The sequence below is a fragment of the Hydra vulgaris genome, chromosome 02 (assembly GCF_038396675.1).
Source record: "Hydra vulgaris chromosome 02, alternate assembly HydraT2T_AEP".
Lineage (NCBI taxonomy): Eukaryota > Metazoa > Cnidaria > Hydrozoa > Anthoathecata > Hydridae > Hydra > Hydra vulgaris.
Genome location: NC_088921.1, coordinates 60,212,568 through 60,231,754, shown reverse-complemented (window position 1 = coordinate 60,231,754; position 19,187 = coordinate 60,212,568). Strand labels below are relative to the sequence as shown.

At 27.4% G+C, this 19,187-nt stretch overlaps 1 protein-coding gene and 1 long non-coding RNA gene across 4 annotated transcripts; one reads left to right on the top strand and one right to left on the bottom strand.

Annotated features, from left to right (window-relative positions):
* Positions 1-388: 388 nt before the first annotated feature.
* LOC105848279 (neuropeptide Y receptor type 6) lies at positions 389-13,981 on the bottom strand. The gene is made up of 2 exons (XM_065791582.1): positions 13,925-13,981; positions 389-1,873 (listed from the first exon to the last, which is right to left on the bottom strand). The coding sequence occupies exon 2, from the start codon at positions 1,828-1,830 to the stop codon at positions 565-567; it is 1,266 nt and encodes a 421-aa protein (XP_065647654.1). The 5' UTR covers positions 1,831-1,873; positions 13,925-13,981; the 3' UTR covers positions 389-564.
* Positions 13,982-15,958: 1,977 nt separating this feature from the next.
* Positions 15,959-17,064, top strand: LOC136076563 (uncharacterized). 3 transcript variants are annotated; one of them, XR_010636377.1, is made up of 3 exons: positions 15,959-16,131; positions 16,488-16,523; positions 16,693-17,064. It is a non-coding gene; the product is annotated as an uncharacterized LOC136076563 (long non-coding RNA). The 3 variants fall into 3 exon arrangements; XR_010636375.1 differs by having other exon boundaries at positions 15,959-16,153; XR_010636376.1 differs by having other exon boundaries at positions 15,960-16,115.
* Positions 17,065-19,187: the final 2,123 nt, after the last annotated feature.

Below are 19,187 nucleotides of genomic sequence, written 5' to 3'. Positions count from 1 at the left end.
ACAATACTCTTTACTTACTTGGAGACAAATTTAATTATAACTATTTAAATGTTGCAATATATTAGTAAGATTCCTTAGGTAGAAAAAAAAAGACATAACACAAATTTTGTTCTTATATTTTGCAAAAAATTTTTATTAAAAAACAGACAGGGTCTCAAAAATTCTTATAATGTATATGGTTTTAAAAAAAGAATACGTCAAAGTTCTAAAAAAAAAATTTTTACGTTAGGTTAGACCTTTTAAGACCATTTGTATTTGAGTTAAAACTTTTGAAAAAATATAATAATTAATACCATTAATAACTTAGTTTAATTGGTCGTTAAACCAAATTAAATGACTTACTAACATTTGTTAGTTAATGATTTTTATTTAAATACATCATAAACAAATTTACTTAATCAATTATGTTGAAAAAAAAACTAACAAAACATAAAAAATGTTAATCGTTACTCAAGATTTACTTTTAATTCTTGATTGTAATATAGTTCTTGTATTTTACTTCTTCCTTTAGATTAAAATTTTATATTTACTTTTTCAACTTCTTATAACAAATAAATTGACGCTTTATATATTTGGTGATAATAATGGGCATTTATAATATGGTATCTTGTTTTCTTCTTTGTTATGATATAATTTGCTGCAACTATCACTTATAAATGACGTTTCCACAGATGGTCTCCGCGAATCATCGTCGAATGTGCTTCCTCTTTTACTGAGCGAAATATGATGTTGTAAAGAAATTATCGATGTCCGTGATTTTAAAGAAAAAGAGCTTGAGCGTCGTCTGTATGATGAGCCAGAATGAAGGATCGAACGAACGGTATCTTGGAATGTCTCCCACTTTTCCAGATTGTTAAAACAACATGAGAAAACTACTTTACGTATATCTTTTTTAAAAGAAGTATGTAACCGGCTGTATATAATTGGGTTAACAACGCTGTTACACATCTGAAGCATTAAAAGTATGTCGTATATAACTTTAACCATTCGAAATGGATGTTTTTGTCCGCTAAACAAATACCACATATAAAAACTGTTTGACGGTAAAACGCACGAATAAAAAACTAATACAACTAAAAAAATCATTTTTGTTACTTTTTTGTTTTGTGACAATCTTAACTTCATTTCGTTTTTGCAGTGAGCGAAAATTCCACTCTTTGCATTTTTCTTCAATTCCAATATAACCAGCATATAGATAACGGTCATTATTATAATTGGTATAACACACTGTATGCAGAAAACAGCAAGACTGAAAACAACAAAATCATTTTGTTTCATGTAGTTAAAACACGAATAAACATTTTTCGAGTGAAGTCCTAGTTTAACATTTTCACCAACAAAATAAAAACATCCAACTATTCCTGCTACCAACCACATTAAAGTTACTAATGCCAATAAAGTACTTAGGGATGGCCTCTTGTGTAAAGGCCATTTTACAATAATAAATCGATCTATAGATACTGTCAGTAAAGTAAATGCGGACACTGTTATACTTGTTATACCAAAAAATGAAATAATTTTGCATCCATCGTTTCCTATGCTAAACAAATTAATATGTACTAAATCTAAAACCGTTTTTACAGGAGCAACAGTTGCATTTAAAAAGTCAGCAATCGCCAAATTAATCAAGAAGATTTCACACGAGTTTAGGTTTGACCACTTTTGACAAAATACAATTAACACTAAACTGTTTCCAATAACACCAAGAGTAATTACAACAAAACAAACGATCAACGTCACGATTCGCAGAGCTTGTGGTATTTCTTCTGTTTGCGTCGTTATTGATGTATTTAAGGATACATTGAACGTTACATTAATTGTAATTGACATATTTATCGTGGTTTATTTTTTCATATTAAAAACCGTTTATATGCTAATAAAAAAATAATAATAATAACTAATTTAGACCGTGGAACCAAAAAAAAAATATTTTATACATGGGACTGAATAAAAACAAAGATATTTATGCAAACTACGTATAATGCTTTTATAACTTAATGAATACAAACGGTAAATATATAGAGTTGGGTACAACATTTGATTGGCTCAAGAAGTGAAAATAAATAAATTTAATAAAAAGTTAGTTTCCTATATTTTAATTCATTAAACACTATTTTATAAAACCGTTTACAGTGATGCATGAGGATTATTGTTGTTCAGAGAGACAGTTTATTAAAAACAAATAATATATACAAAACTATGATTGTTATTGTTTAATTATCATATAACCAGCTTTAAGTACTTCATATTTTTATTGAAAATTCCAGAATTAAATATTTATATTTTAAATTAAAAGGTTAAAGAAAATTAAATCTTAAAAGTTTGACTGTTTTTACATCAAAGTAAATTCTCGGTTATGCAGCCATTACTGTCCGTGAACATTTTATATTAGTTGCCATACATCCGTGTACTCACTAGCCCATCACTAATCTATTTATCTTTATGATATGAGTTTTTGTAAATGTTTTAAACAGTGGACTCTCGCTACCTTGGGGCTCCTCAGGATTGAGGAAAATAGTTTAACATAAAAAAAATTTAAGAGATTCAAGCTTTGAACCTCCACAGGATCAGAGAAAATTGCTCGACTAACGAGTGTTCAAGTTAACATAAATCTCCGTGGTATTGTAGAAAATATTTTAGCTTGATAAAAGTTATAACTTCGCATTAAGTTTTAAGGTTTCTTAAACCTTAAAAAATTTAAATACTTCGCATTTAAATTTTTTAAGGTTTTAAAAGGTGCGAAGAAAGTATTTCAGGATAATAAAAAATTAATATTAATTAATTATTCGTAGAGAAAAAAGCATAGCTATGCTTTTTTCCGTTACTTAAAGAAATATTTCATTGAAAGTTTAATTTAAATAAAGCAACCTTTAGTTTATTAGCCTTAAAAAGCGTCGATAACATCGTTTATAGATATGCGTTTGGCTTTATCTTATTTCCATTGTTGTCGTTCTCTTTTTTAACAAAAAATAAAAACAAAAATATTTGTATTCGATAAATGATTAAAGAAAGAATTTCAATTGAACTTTTTAATCAAGCGTTTCGAATGCAACGCAATAAGATTTTAAATTGCTTGTACTAAATTTTTGTATTTTAAAGCCGACGACGCCTGGAAAACGAGGAAGTCTCTCCCCCACTCCCCCTTTTCCCCATACTTTATTAAGTCTATAAATAACTTACTTTTTACGATATATATGTGTGTAGATATATATATATATATATATATATATATATATATATATATATATATATATATATATATATATATATATATATATATATATATATATATATATATATATATATATATATATATATATATATATAGAGAGAGAGAGAGAGAGAGAGAGAGAGAGAGAGAGAGAGAGAGAGAGAGAGAGAGAGAGAGAGAGAGAGAGAGTTCTATAGTTTGTTGGCTTTAGGAAGAGCGGAAGGAAAAAAGTGATTCCTACGCCAACACATACGTCACTTTTAATTACTTTTGACTTTCGTCCAACATTTCCGTGTTGGACGAAAGTAAAAACCATTAATTTAATTACAAATTAATCGTTTTTTAAAAAAACCACAAAAACGCAAATTTAATTGACCAGAATGTTTTTAAAAACATTCTGAATGTTTTTATAACATTTTGAATGTTTTTAACAATATAAACAATGTTTTTATTTTTATTTTTTTTAATAAAATGTTTTTATTTTTATTTTTTTTAATAAAATGTTTTTATTTTTATTTTTTTTACTGTAAGTCATGCGCGGAGTGTTGCTACATCGACTATCTTATAGCCTGACTCGCAAGGGAGTGCTGCTACATCGACTGAAAAATAGCCTGACTCGCAAGGGAGTGCTGCTACATCGACTGACAAATAGCCTGACTCGCAAGGGAGTGCTGCTACATCGACTGACAAATAGCCTGACCCGCAAGGGAGTGCTGCTACATCGACTGAGGGTTTGGTTGGGGCAGGCAGTCTATCATTATTAAAAAAAAAAAATTCCGGTCTTGCATTTTAATTTTTACTTTTTGTCAACAAAATATCGAAAAAACTTTCGGACAACATCTAAGGGTTCTATATATATATATATATATATATATATATATATATATATATATATATAATATATATATATATATATATATATATATATATATATATATATATATATATATATATATATATATGATACAGTCAGACACATAAGTGTGCCTTTGTGTGTGGTAGTATCTATGATTGTGTAGTGGTATTGGTGTGCTTGTGAATCTGGTGATGTTAAAGTTAATACGAGTATTACAAAAATCCTATTAGATATTCAAACTGTATTGTAAAAACTCGTTGATTTACTTTAAAAGTATTTTTTTTTATGTTTTACGTTTTTCTGAGCTCGTCATTTTTTTTTAATATAAATAATCTTTTTTTAAAGAGCGCCACTTTTGTTAGTACTTTAAGTTGTTGACTATGAATCATTTGCTATAAGATAGTAATCGACTGCAACTTAATTTTATTATTAGAGTTTAATTACGTAAGTATACAAAATAACTTTTAAATATTAATTTTACTCGCGCGTAATTTGGATCATCTTGTTTGCTTACAGCCGCGAGTGATTGTTATCACTTATTTAAATATTTTCTTTTTATTTATTTATTTAGATATACTAAACCATACAACTAGATTTGATGGGGCAAAAATGTTTTTCGTGTGAACCAGGTCAGGGTAAAAGCTTGGGGAAAGGTGAACAAATTCTCAAAAAGAATACAAAAAAGTAAAAATTTAAAACACAAAACTGGAGTCTGGGATTTAGAAGCTGAAATGCCGAAATAAAAGTTTATTTAGAGTAACAATGATTTGCACAGATTTGTAAACAAGTTGATAAAGAAGGCACTGTCTATGCAATTTACTAAGCACTGCAGTAATTAAGTTATAAATTATATAATTTTTAAATTTAGCCCGTTTAGCGCAAATCACTAGGCAACGTAATATTTTATAGCCACTGTTGTTCGTAACAAACTCGGTTTTTTCAAGACTTCATTTTGTTTCCATCAAGACAACTGGTTACCTAAATTGAAATACATCGATTCCTAAGTTAGAATCCCAGCGGGCACAGTACGTGTGATGGACGTCTTAAGAACGTCTAACAGACTTGTGACATCTGTAAGACTTCGTATACGGACGTCGGTGCCCGCTGGGAACGCTACCGCTTTTATTTAAAAAGAGATGCACTAAGTCGCACTAAGAACAACTTATTAAAAGTTACTTATATCTTTACTGAGACAATTTAAATAATTCATTAAAAAAATTGAAATTAAGGTTAAAATTGCTGAAACAAAATGAAAATCTACAAATTGTTCTTAGTATAATAAAAATTGTACGTATAATTTAACTTTTAGTTTATACTCTACAACTATTTTAACGCTTTTTTATTTTACCAAATAAAAATTACAAAATAATTTTTATCATTGTTTGTACATATATTAATAACTCCTAGATTTTATTACTGATTTAGTGATAGGAACTTTATTGTTCTGACCGAAAGGAAATTTTGGACTATTTTGTTATATCACTGGCATATCATGCTTGCCGCAACTTATAAGATCCTATCACTTGCATTTTAAAATCTATTTGATTAAACTCGAAAAATTATAAAACTTTCGATTACATAGTTTACCTCTTTGCAATAGAATGTGAAAACGTGATTAAATCACATTAATAAAGATCACGCAATCAAAAAATTGATGGTTCACGCAATCAAAAAATTGAAGTTTCACGCAATCAAAAAATTGATGGTTCACGCAATCAAAAAATTGATAGTTTTTGTATTTGTAAATTTATTTATATATATATATGTATAGTTTTTGTAAATTTGTTCTTGTAAAATTTTTTCGGAAATAATTTAGAATATGTACAAAACGCAGAAACACAACCTTTAACCAGAAAAATGCGATATAAAATAGCTATTAGACGTTTTATTTCCAAAACAAATGCAAGCGTTTTAGTTAAGACACTTTTTGATAAAAGCATCTCTTCCCTAGATTATATGCGAGTTTTGAGTGTTATTGTATGAGACATTGAAATCATTGATTAAATTTTTTTACTTAAGTATATGAGGTGAAAAGCAGTAAACGACTTCTAAAAACTACTTGGCGTGGCAATATGCATCGATAAAGGAAGACTGGGACCAGTGTTAGAACTTTTTTTTTTTTAATAAATTTTTGAAAAGGTCTTACAGCTGGTGTGTCTTATATATTTTTTATATGAAGTTAAAACACAACATGCTTGCCATTATAGCAAGATGGTGATTTTTTATAAATAAAAAGAACCAATGAAAAATTACAATAACGAATTTCTAATAATAGGAAATGAAATAATATTTAAATAGGAAAGGATTTTTTTCACAATAAGAAGAAGTTTATTATTACTATATGTAAAAAACTAGAGAATACAATGATTGCTTAGTTATAAAATTATTTACTGTGACAAAGATTTATTGTCAGTCTTTTTTTTTTTTTCTTTTTTGTAAGTTTTGTGAATGACTAATTTAAAGTGCTTATAAAAATGACTAAAAAATAACTTGATGTAAAATTAAATGCATAATCAAAACTAATTTTTTTATAAGCGTTTGAATAACAAAGCTAAATGAAAGGATAAGTTCTGTGCTTTTGAGTTAATCATAATTTAGGATTCAACGCGTGTTTCAGCAAAATAAAAAAAGGAATAGAGTCTTATTAGTAAGGATGATGACTCAAAATAAAACAAAACAAAAAACAAACGTGGTACAAATTTTATTAGAAAATGCTAAAAAGCGGTCCTCAAAGTCCTTGTCAATTTTTGGTCACAGATTTTCAAATTATTGCAATCCTAGAAGTCAACAGATAAATTTATTAAAACTTGCAGAAACATGACCAGCTGGAGTTAAACAATTTTTACTGTAGTAGTGACCATCTAAGAACTAAGAACTTCTACTTAAAACTATTCGCTATAATTGTCAAAGTATATCATTTAAGCCCATTAGAAGAGTTTCTTAAATTTTATATTTTGGTAATGACATGGCACTAGTGTTTGATAGCGGCATGGCACAAGTGGTTGATAGTGACTTGGCACTAGTGTTTGGCAGTTTTGTATGGCACTATATTAGCTTTTGATTGAAGCGTAATATTTTTACAACAAAGCTTTCTAACAGCTTGTTAAATTTTTATGTCGAGAGAATATTATAAAGCTCAAGAATTATTCTCTTTGCCAAAATTGAGCTTAACTATTCAAAATTGAGAATTAAGAGAGGATCTTAACTTCCTAAAGTTAAACTCAATTTTCGAAAACGTTTGCTAAACGTTTGCTAAACGTTTGCTAAACGTTTGCTAAACGTTTGCTAAACGTTTGCTAAACGTTTGCTAAACGTTTGCTAAACGTTTGCTAAACGTTTGCTAAACGTTTGCTAAACGTTTGCTAAACGTTTGCTAAACGTTTGCTAAACGTTTGCTAAGACAGATCAAAAACTTTTAATGTTTACTTTTACTATACTATTTTTCCATTGTAAAGCAGAACGTTGATGGTTGAGGTAAAAAAATAAATTTTAGAACTGATTTTTTCTTGGTCATCAAATAACAACAAGTGTAAAGCATCAAATGCTGGTTACATTTTGCCAGTATTCATCGGAGATTTATTACGCCTTTTGTTACTAGAAATTTTTCAACTTTATCTGTGAAATTCAATCAACACGCCAAACATCTAAATGTTATTTACTCAACTAGAAACTTTTAAATACGAGTTAGTATTCACGATTTATTAGTCCTACAAGTGACATAGGAAAATCAAGAGATTTTGAAAATCTAACTAGCCACATTTTTAGCTTCCTGATTAAATGATTGTACACCAAGCTATTTCACCTATGGAACTCTATTTGCAACTTGGAGTGGTAAATATTTATTTTAAAAATTTAACTGTCCTTTAATCTTCGTTTTTGGTTAAAGATCTTTTGAACATTTATTATTTTATTTAAAAATAAAATAATTATTTAAAGGTTTATAATAAAGTAATTATTTAAAATACTTAATTCGAACAATAACATAAGGTTATTTTTTCCCATTTCCATCTTTATTGAGCAATTGGAGTTAATTAATCCTTTCGAAATACTTGTACAATGATTTCCATTAAGTTTCATAATATGGTTAAGTCACAATTTTCCTAACATTTGTCAACAACAGCACTGCACGTCCCTACTCAACCTTACTATGAAGGAAACTTAATGGAAATGATTGTGCAAATATTTCGAAAGTATTAAATAACTCCAATTGTTCGATAAAAATGGATATGGGAAAAAGATAACCTTATGTTATTGTTCGAACCTAGTTTTTATATAAATAGTTATTTTATGATAAATAAACTCTTAAATAATTTTTTTATTTTTATATAAAATAACTATTAAAAAATTAAGTTTTTTATATAATTATTTTATTATAAATCCGAAAAACTTCTAAAAACTTAATTATGCCGGGTGATCTTATGAAAAAAGCACCGAATTAACAAAGTAAAATTTAACATTCCATTTTTTTCAAATTATTAACAAATTACACAAATGCATTTGTAAATATACTTTTATATTTGACCTCCTAACTTTCACAATAGAAAAATTGTGTATAATTCTCTCAAAATTTTTAATATTTGTAATTGAATTTGTAAAAGAAGGCTATCCCGTTTTTTTAACGTTTTGCTTTCTTTATTATAGTGCAGGTATAGTCATAAAAACCTGTATTCCTTTTTTTTTGCCATTATGTAACTTTTAATGTGAATGAAATTATTTATTTGACATTTTATATCTTTATTTAGTAGATTACATGGTGTTGGCAAGAATATTTTCTTGCAAATATATGCAGCTGATCAAAATGTTTTACTATAAATAACTGATAAGAGTGTTTTTCATTATAAATCTAGTTTTAAAGACAACCCAAAATTAATTTTTCCCACCCATACTTTTTTATTCTTCAAAATCAACATTTAAATAATACCTTCAGCTCTTCACAAGTTGCTTTAGCTGTTATTGCAGTGTTTTGTATTAACGCATCTTATTGTACCAAGAAATATGTTTGCATATAGAGTTTAATTTTAGATGACATTGATGAAGAGTTTTCATAAATTGAAATAATATCGAAAATGAAAAGATTGTTCTGAATTGAGTAACAACCTAGCATCTGATCCTAGTAATAGAATCACACCAAAAATAAAAAAACTAGAAGTATTTAGTCTCTTTGTCTCTAGTTTTTTTATCTCTGGTGTGATTCTATTACTAATAAGGTTTTATTCTTTTAAAATGGTCTTTGACATGCACCAATATTGTTTTCAATTTTGTTAGGTCATAATTTAACATCTTTCGTAAAAACAGACAGAATAAATTGTGCAGCAAACTGTTCATCAGAATAAATTGTGCAGCAAACTGTTCATCAGAATAAATTGTGCAGCAAACTGTTCATCAGAATAAATTGTGCAGCAAACTGTTCATCAGAATAAATTGTGCAGCAAACTGTTCATCAGAATAAATTGTGCAGCAAACTGTTCATCAGAATAAATTGTGCAGCAAACTGTTCATCAGAATAAATTGTGCAGCAAACTGTTCATCAGAATAAATTGTGCAGCAAACTGTTCATCAGAATAAATTGTGCAGCAAACTGTTCATCAGAATAAATTGTGCAGCAAACTGTTCATCAGAATAAATTGTGCAGCAAACTGTTCATCAGAATAAATTGTGCAGCAAACTGTTCATCAGAATAAATTGTGCAGCAAACTGTTCATCAGAATAAATTGTGCAGCAAACTGTTTATCAGAATAAATTGTGCAGCAAACTGTTCATCAGAATAAATTGTGCTTCAAACTGTTCATCAGAATAAATTGTGCAGCAAACTGTTCATCAGAATAAATTGTGCAGCAAACTGTTCATCAGAATAAATTGTGCAGCAAACTGTTCATCAGAATAAATTGTGCAGCAAACTGTTCATCAGAATAAATTGTGCAGCAAACTGTTCATCAGAATAAATTGTGCAGCAAACTGTTCATCAGAATAAATTGTGCAGCAAACTGTTCATCAGAATAAATTGTGCAGCAAACTGTTCATCAGAATAAATTGTGCAGCAAACTGTTCATCAGAATAAATTGTGCAGCAAACTGTTCATCAGAATAAATTGTGCAGCAAACTGTTCATCAGAATAAATTGTGCAGCAAACTGTTCATCAGAATAAATTGTGCAGCAAACTGTTCATCAGAATTTTAGATGAACTTGATGACTAGTATGCATAGCAGCATGTCTTTTATTTTTAGCAACGTTTGAGGGACGTTTTTATTGTCTACGATGGATGTCTTTGCTAATACTTGAGGTAAAGAATTTTAAAAAACTAGAAGTTTATTCACAAGGAATGTATAGGAGTAGTGCTATATTGTTTTTATACATAGACCGCGGCTAGCAGTAGGGGTAAGTTGAAGGACTGCGTTTATCTTCAGAGTTTTTTTTAATTAAAAAGTGCCAAAAATTGCATGGAACCTTGCTAATTGATTTTTAATAATTAACTGTGGTATTATTAAGATTCTCGCGAGCGATTTGGAGATATTAAGCTTTATTTGTTTTTAAGACTAAACGTAACTTTTGGAACATTGCTTCTTTTTTACTTTACAAAGGAAGTAGTGAGTTGTATGAAAAATCTTTTACGGGGCTAGTTGGCTTATAGCATTCACTGTGGAAAAAAGATATACTTTATAAAATTTTTATTATTATTATTTTTAAAATTTTTGACCATACTGTAAAAATTGATTTTTCACAAAAAAATGAAAAAAAAAATTTTTTAAGTTTTTTTTTTTTATAAATTTTGCACTTAATAGTATATTAATAATCATTTTCTTTTAGTTTGCACCAACTTACTCCTTGGTGGGGCAAATCGGCGAACCTTTTTTTTTTTTTTTTCGGAGGCCCCAGAAACCCCACAAGAATTTTTTTTTTTTTATAATAAATGCAAGTTAAAATTGTTACCTAAATTCATACGCTTTAAGACTGCATTTTATTATTTACAAAAAGTTTTTTCAATTAGGGACACAGAGCTCAAAGAGTAAAAATAGATTCAACTTGCCCCGGTCTTCCCTATAGCGTCTTTTTCTAATTTTAAAAATATATCTTATTTTTTGAATTATTTATACCTCGTTTAATATTTATTTATGAATAAGTTCGAATCTTTTCATGTTTTTGTTGTAAATCATAATAACTTACTTTTAAAATAGACTATTTTAAATAATTTACACAATTCTTCAATTGGATAACTCTTTATTGACTTGACAACAATATTTTTAAATTTTTGTAGAAACTGTATCTTCCTTATCAATCAAGCTTATGAATCGAGCATATGATTAAGCAAGATTTTTTTCTACTAAATGCTCCACCTAGTCTTCACCCATCACACCATCTAGATATGCCACTGTTTTTATTTATTATTCAGTAAACTCGTATAGTTTATATACGATAATTATCCTATTATACGTTAAACATCAAACTTACAACATAAATAGAAATGCGATTACAAATTCTATAAAAAATTTAAGTTTAAGCTGAGTTGTAGACTTTATTGCGAATTCTTTTACATTTATATAACAAAAACAAACAAGACAAAAGATAAAATATTAATTATTTACTATTATATGTATTTCTATGGGTAGTTAAAAAACATTCTATTGGTTATACACCATAACTCTATTCTTGCTTAAACATGCAAACTTAACAATGCAAACAAATTTTTTTTGTCCAATATGCTAAGAATATGATAATAGACTTTTACTGAGGATAGTTCTAATGTGTTTAAAGAACCTGGAACCAAGTGATCTGCTTGACTCTGAATATGATTTTCTCTAAGTAACAGAAAGCACGGATATTAAGTTTGGAACATAAAAAAGATAAACAAATGATTGTTTATCTTTTTTATGTTCCAAACTTAATATCTTAATTCAGCACTGCATCTTTCCTTTTGTTTCTTATAATGTCTACCATTTGTGATAATGTAGAAAATGCTTGAGAAAAAAACAATATTGTTTTCACTAAATTTTCTAATAAATTATATTCTTTATTTTTTCTTTCTTAGGAAAATAAGTATGTATTTAGAACAATAATTCTAATGAATTAGATTCTTTATGTTTCTTTCTTATGAAAACCAGAGTTTATTAAATAGAACAACTTGATAATCTCAAGTTAAAGTTCAGTGCCGCACCATACCTAAACAAAAATGCGAAGTTTTACATCATTTACTTTGTATTGTCTGACCATAGATTATTTATAAATCAGAGATTATTATAACAGTTAGCTTAATACTAAGTTTAGCAATGAATGAATAAAACATTTTAAAGGAAGTTTTGGGAAAAACTATAGATATTTATACTGAAACTCTCAAATGTTAAAGCTAATTATTGTTTAAATTACTTTAATTAAATTATAAATTAACTTATCAAGTTGCGGAAAATAAGAAAACATTTTTCAACTTTTTTAAAATTTGTTGCAATTAGTTACCAAACCAGTTTGTTAACCAACTGCAGTTACCATGTGTGGCTGCAGTTAGTTAACAAACCAGTTTGTCAATTTGTACACCTTTTTTGTACATAGTTTATTGTCAGTTTTTAGAGGGTATTTGGTGGGGAAAAGTTATCTTTTAAACCTTCATATAACGCCTAAAAAACTTTTATTTTAGACAAAATGCTCGTGGGTTAATTTTAAAAAATTTTATTGAATTATAATTTTTTAAATCACACTAAGGGTGGTTTTTATCTACATTATTAATTAATTTTTTTCGCTTGATAATTTAAGTGTTTCACAAACTGTATATAATACTTAAAAACCTATTTTTTTTACGCCACTGATCCATTTCAAAGACATGAAATAAAGTTTGTTAAATCTGTACAGGTTAAATTCCTTCCTTTTAACAACTTTTAACAAAAGTTGCGCATGCACCAACTTAATAAATTCTTTCGAAGTAAGAAATAATATTCAGAAAACTTCCGCCTCAGGTAAAATTTCAAACAAAAATGTAAATATGTCCAAAAAAATTAAAAAAAAAAAAGTCTTAAAGATTATTTAAAATTAGAATACACAAGAAAAAAGGAATGTTTGGCTAACATTTTTTACAAACATTATTTAGGCAAACAGATATTGTTGTGGCGATATAGCTATATAACTGTTAAAACCCAGGCTTTTGTACAATACGAGTTCAAATCTAATCACCGCCAACTCAGCGCTTGAGTAGTACTTGGGTACGTAAAAATGTTGGTCAATTACCACAACTTTGGATTAGTCTTTATGACTATTTGTGGCTGTCCCCATGTTTACCCAACAATATCTTCGGATATAAGAGCAATGTATATCAAAATATAACATGAAATTCAAATAAATAAAATTAAAAGAAAAAATAAAAAAATAAAAAAATAAAAAAAAACAACAAAAAGGATTAGCAAAGCCCTGAACATAATTTTTAAAATTAATGTGTGAAACATAAAAAATATTTGTAAATTCTTTAATTAGTCTATAAATAAGAATTTTTAGTTTAAATAGTTTTTTTGTAAAACAAAGTAAAAAAGCATTTTTTGAGATTTCCATTCTTTTAAAACTATTTTTATTGCGCTAACCCCTCTTTTTTGTATACATCATCCAAAATATAACGAAAAATCACGGTCATCATCGGATTTTAATATTATTAATATCATATTTAATATAAAATAATTATTATATATATTATTATACATTATAATAATGTTATGTATAGTTTATTTAAAATAAAAAAAAGAAGAAGAAAATAAGTATTTTGAATTAAACTTTTTTTAAAAACTTAATAAAAATATAATAGAAAATAGAAAAATAGAAAAAATATAATGTTAAAAAAAATTTAGCGCGACAAGCAAATTAGCTCGATCTACAAAAAGTTAAATTACCTTAGTTAAAACTTTAAGATACAAAACTTTAAAACACAAAACTTAACAATACAAAAATTTTAAATACAAAAATTCAAAATACAAAACATTCTTTGTTTTATATAACTGTCTAATTTAAATAACATTTATGTTATTCGTTTCTAAAATTGCGACATAAAAAATTATCTAAAACAACTTATTGATTCACAAACTTATTTTTTTGTCTTCTCTGAATGATTAAGTTTTCTTCAACAGAAAACTTTTTTTTATGATTGCTTGAAAATTATTTAAATATTATTTTGTTTACTTGTAGTTTAAAAAGTACAAATATATGAGCAAAAAAACAACGTATTCAAATGTTTAAAAATAACTTTATAAGAAGATAAACTATTTTAAAGAACTATAAATTTTGCACTTTCAATAAAAGATAATTGATTGACAAGTGTTGCTTCTTTTAGATTTATTTTTTGGTTTGTTTACTTTTTGAACGTTTTTGAGAATATAAATCTGTTTATGACAAAATATTAAACATTACAATAAATATAGTTTTAATAATACTGTTCATTGTGAGATTTTTTTTAGAATCGCATAAAAACAATGCTAAAAAAAAACTGTGATTATTATTAAAATAAACTTAAGACATTTTGTTTTACAAGTAGTTTGAAAGTTGCGGTAAAATATTCATAAACTTATTTTTGTTATTTTATTATTAATTGATGTTCTAGCATATATATATATAAATATAAAACATTTTTTATAATGTACTTATGTCAAAATATTTGACGTAAAGCACCCAGTAAAATTCACAAAAATCTCATCTAAAGACTAAAAAAGTTCTTTTAGAAAGATATTTTATCCAGCGTAAATCTCTTGAGCAAATAATATGTTTTAGTGCATGTTTTACCACCGTGAAAATGTAGATTTACGGATTGCATAAGTTGACCTGGCTAATATAGTGGCATAAGGTGCTGATATATCAAATCAAACATTCATTCAAATAGATAATTTAACGTTGTATACTGTATTGGCCTAGAGCATAGTTTAGTTCCGGCAAACCATGTCAATTTAGTGATAGCATTTAATATTAATTCAAATAGACTAACGATCGAATATCTTGATATTAGATTGATAACGAATGCCATTAGTAAAACTGAATTCATAAATTAAAAGTATTTAATGTATATGGAAATTACAGATCACTTTTGAAAATCAGAAAACCGCTGACTCTGGTTATCAAAAAGATTTTTATGTTGAAATTTAAAGTTTATAACTCTATTACACTTTTGATTCGTTTCGCATTTAATTGTTTGGTTCAAAAATAGCAATTTAAACTATGATCTATTGAATCAACTATAATATTTTATGTGCTTGAATATATTTTCAGTTTTTAAATTCTTGAATATAATTTGTTAAAAAATTCCTAATTTGTTTGATCTGGTGTATCACAGATCTTCTTTGCTGCGGAAAGAAGAGTAGATTTTTATTTAACAAAAATGTGGCGTTAACAACTTTATGACAAGGTGGCTATAAATAGTCTAATAACCTATCTAACTAATAACCTCAAACACTGTGAGGTTAATAGTTAGATTGGTATTTCTAACCTTGATTCTACGAGCTGTATAGTTCATGCATGAATTTGATTCACCCGTATTCCTTGACTATTTTGTAAATTTATATAATGTATATATAACTATACTATATAACGTTATTTAGTATAGTGTTGTGCTCTATTATATTATACTAAATTAAAAAACAACAGTTACAATTAAAGAGATTTCTACTGTGGTACGTAGAAATAACTTACACGTTATGTACTTAGAAATAACTCACAATAACTCACAGATAACTTCACGGTTGTGGTAAGTAGAAATAACTCACAATATATAAATATATAACTCTTACATTTATTGTTTAATGGTCGTTTTTGTTAGTTACTATAAAACTTAGTTACGATTCTGTAAAATAGGCTGGACATTCTTAAAATAATCTTTATAACGATTATAACAAGCAGTGTGCGTTGTTTAGTAATTTAACCTTTTAATGTTGTTTAATTTTTTGAATCGTTTACGTTTTTTTTGTTTTAGCTTTTATGTTCGTTTTATTAGCTTTTCTGTTCACTTTATAGTTTGGAATTTTCTGTTCACTTTATAGTTTGGAATTTTCTGTTCGCTTTATAGTTTGGAATTTTTAAAGATTTGTTGGTTTTGACTAAGTTAGCTTTTTTAACAGTTGGGTTTTTTTGGATTCATTGTAATTGATTTTATATTATCGATTTGAATTTGATTTTTATATTATTGATTTGAAAGTCGAAAATTAATGTAGCTAATTAATGTTTATGCCTTTAAATTTTATTTTATACTGCATCTGTTTTTGGTGTTAATTATAATTTGTTATTTAGTCGCTGAATTGCTGAGGAGTAAATAGTATTTTAGTTGTATTTTGTTATTGAATTTGCAGTGTGTATGTGTTAGTTGGTTTAAAATTTAATATAAGTATTATTTTTAAATTAAATTCATCTATTTTAAGCATATAAGGCATAAATAAAGATTGTGTTTGTTATTTATTCTTATGATTTTTTGTTTAGTTGATGATAACGATAAGAATGGCAAAGATGTTGCAAGTAAGTTTAAATCCATTTAAATTCTTCATGAATATATTCATAGATAGAACAAAAGTTTTAAATTTTTTTATTTAATAGAAAGATATTATTTAAGATTAGAGTTTGTATTCTAATACAAATGTAAACATATATACTTTTTATTATTTTCTTTTTTTCTTTTTTTTTTTAGTTGAACGTGGAATGATAATGTTATCTAACTCTCCTAATAACTAGGGCCTTTAGAACTGAGGTCCTTTAACAAACGGTGTTCAAACGGTTGTATTGATGTGAGGGCACATAGCTATTTGAATGTTTTGATGGAGGGTTTATCTCATTCAATTGTGTGTAAGGTACCAATATCGATAACTTCAATCAGCGAAGATCTTATTATTTTTATTGTTTTTTTTTTGTTTTTTTTTACTTATTTTTTTAATTATAACCATTCTTTTAATTTATGTTTTAAATAAATTTTTTGTTGTATTCATTTCCTTTGATATTTCCTTATTAAAATAATAAAAATTGTTAAATTATTTAAATCAATTGAAACTAAAGATTGCTGTTATATTATCTTGTTTTTACGCAAAAATAATTAACATTTAAAAGACGGTAGGGTATTTTACTACCCCACACGAGTTTATTTTTAATTGCCACATCCCCACAAATTTTATCTATTTGATTAAACCTGTGTTTGCTGATTTGTTAAATAAGAATTCTTAAAACATTATATATTTTTTTATTTGCTAAACTCTGGGATACACTTTTTTTTTAATTAACAACGATCCATTTTAGCATATTTCTCTGAAAGAAATATATTTTTAAAAAAAAGAAACCTTAATTTTTGATGGTTTCTAATGCTTTTCAGTAATCTCAGTTTTATCATTTTTATAATTATTATTTTTGATGCAAAATATGTAAACGTTTGATGTTGAATGAAACGTTTTCGCTCATTTTTGATATGTTGATAATGCTATTTGTCACATAAAAAAGTGTAAAAATAAATTAAAGGAAAATAACAAAAAATGTATTTTAATAAGTAGAAAGTATAATTAATTAGGTAGAAAGCATAATTATTTTAATTTATGACATTTGGTGTAGAAATCACAGCTTATACGATTATAAAATTTGAACAGATTCAAATATTAAAATGGAAAAATTACAAAAGATACTTATTTAAAACGGCAAATCTTCTGTCTAGTTTTAAAAAGTGATAAATTTTACATTAAATGCACCTTGTTTCCTGACGGAGCAAATGGGCAAAGTTATCAAATAAACAGACTATATAAGTTCCATCAACATCGTCAAGTTCCGTCTGCTTCTGACGAATCCGAAAAATCTACGCAACTTCAATCTCGCTCAAAAACGATTGACCCGTTTTCTAAAGTGAAACTTACAATAACTTACAAAATTGTTGTAAAGCTAGCATTAGATCTTAGACAAAAAGAAACAAAAGGTTGAAGCTTCCAAAAACGACAAAGGAAGTTTGTCAGACAATTTTTAGCTCAGCAGCGTATGAGAAGGACAAAATGATGGAGGAAATAACGCTGATTAAATCCAATAGAGGAAAATTTTCCTATGTGAGCGATTAGAAAACGTGTAGAAAAGTTAAAGTTATGAACACCGATATTTGTGGACCCAACAATTTTAATCGAATTCTTTGAATGATCAAATTGAGCAATGAATGTGATTGCAAAATCACATTACTTGCTCAATTTGATCATTCAAAGAATTCGATTGAGGTTGCAAAACCATCAACTAATGTCATTCGGCATTAATCCTAACCAAAATTGCATTGGTTAAATTATGGATCGGACAAATGTTAAATTATGGATAAATTATGGATGGGACAAATGTGCGGCCGTGGCGCAGTGGTTAGAGCGCCTGCTTTATAAGCAGGAGATCCAGGTTTGAAACAAGCCGTGGCGAAGTGGTGAGAGTGCCTGCTTTATAAGCAGGAGATCCAGGTTCGAAACAGGCTCTTGACAAACTTTTGCGTCACGGTAAGGAAGGAGGCGTGAATTTCCTGATTAAATGCACCTCCGCGGTGTTCTGTGACAAGACCGTAAGGACTTCTTGGGGCACCAAAAAAACACACACACACACAAATGTTTGCAATAAAAGCGGCAGTCTCTCACAACAACTTCATTACATTTGCTATGAAAACGGAATCCACCATTGTGTAAAACGAGTACTAACACTAAATAAGACAATTACAAACATCAATTGAGCAAATGAAGATTCATTAAATTAGACAGAACAAAGAAAAATTAGATGCATAGACATATCAGCATGCACATCTCAGAGTTCTTGCAGCACACCGAACGAGCTTCAGCAACAACAAAGTAGAATATGAAAAAGAAATTAATGCTAAAGAAGACAAGGAAGTGCTTGTCTAGCATTAAAATTTCTGGTTCTCAATGTCAGAACTCGATAGAGCTGTGCATTGAAAATGTTAACGACTTTTAATGACATAATGCCAACTGTTAAAAATACTTTTCAATCATTTGGATATGATTGGCCTTATTATTTAGAATTCGAACGTTACTGAACAAATAGCAACTCTACGACCATGTAAAATAGATATAAATCCCATAAGTGGCAATTACTATAACTTAAACATTTGCAGAAGGTGCATCGGAATTTTTTTTGGAAGAATTCCGAATAAAGGAAAGCTCTATTTGTAGTCAT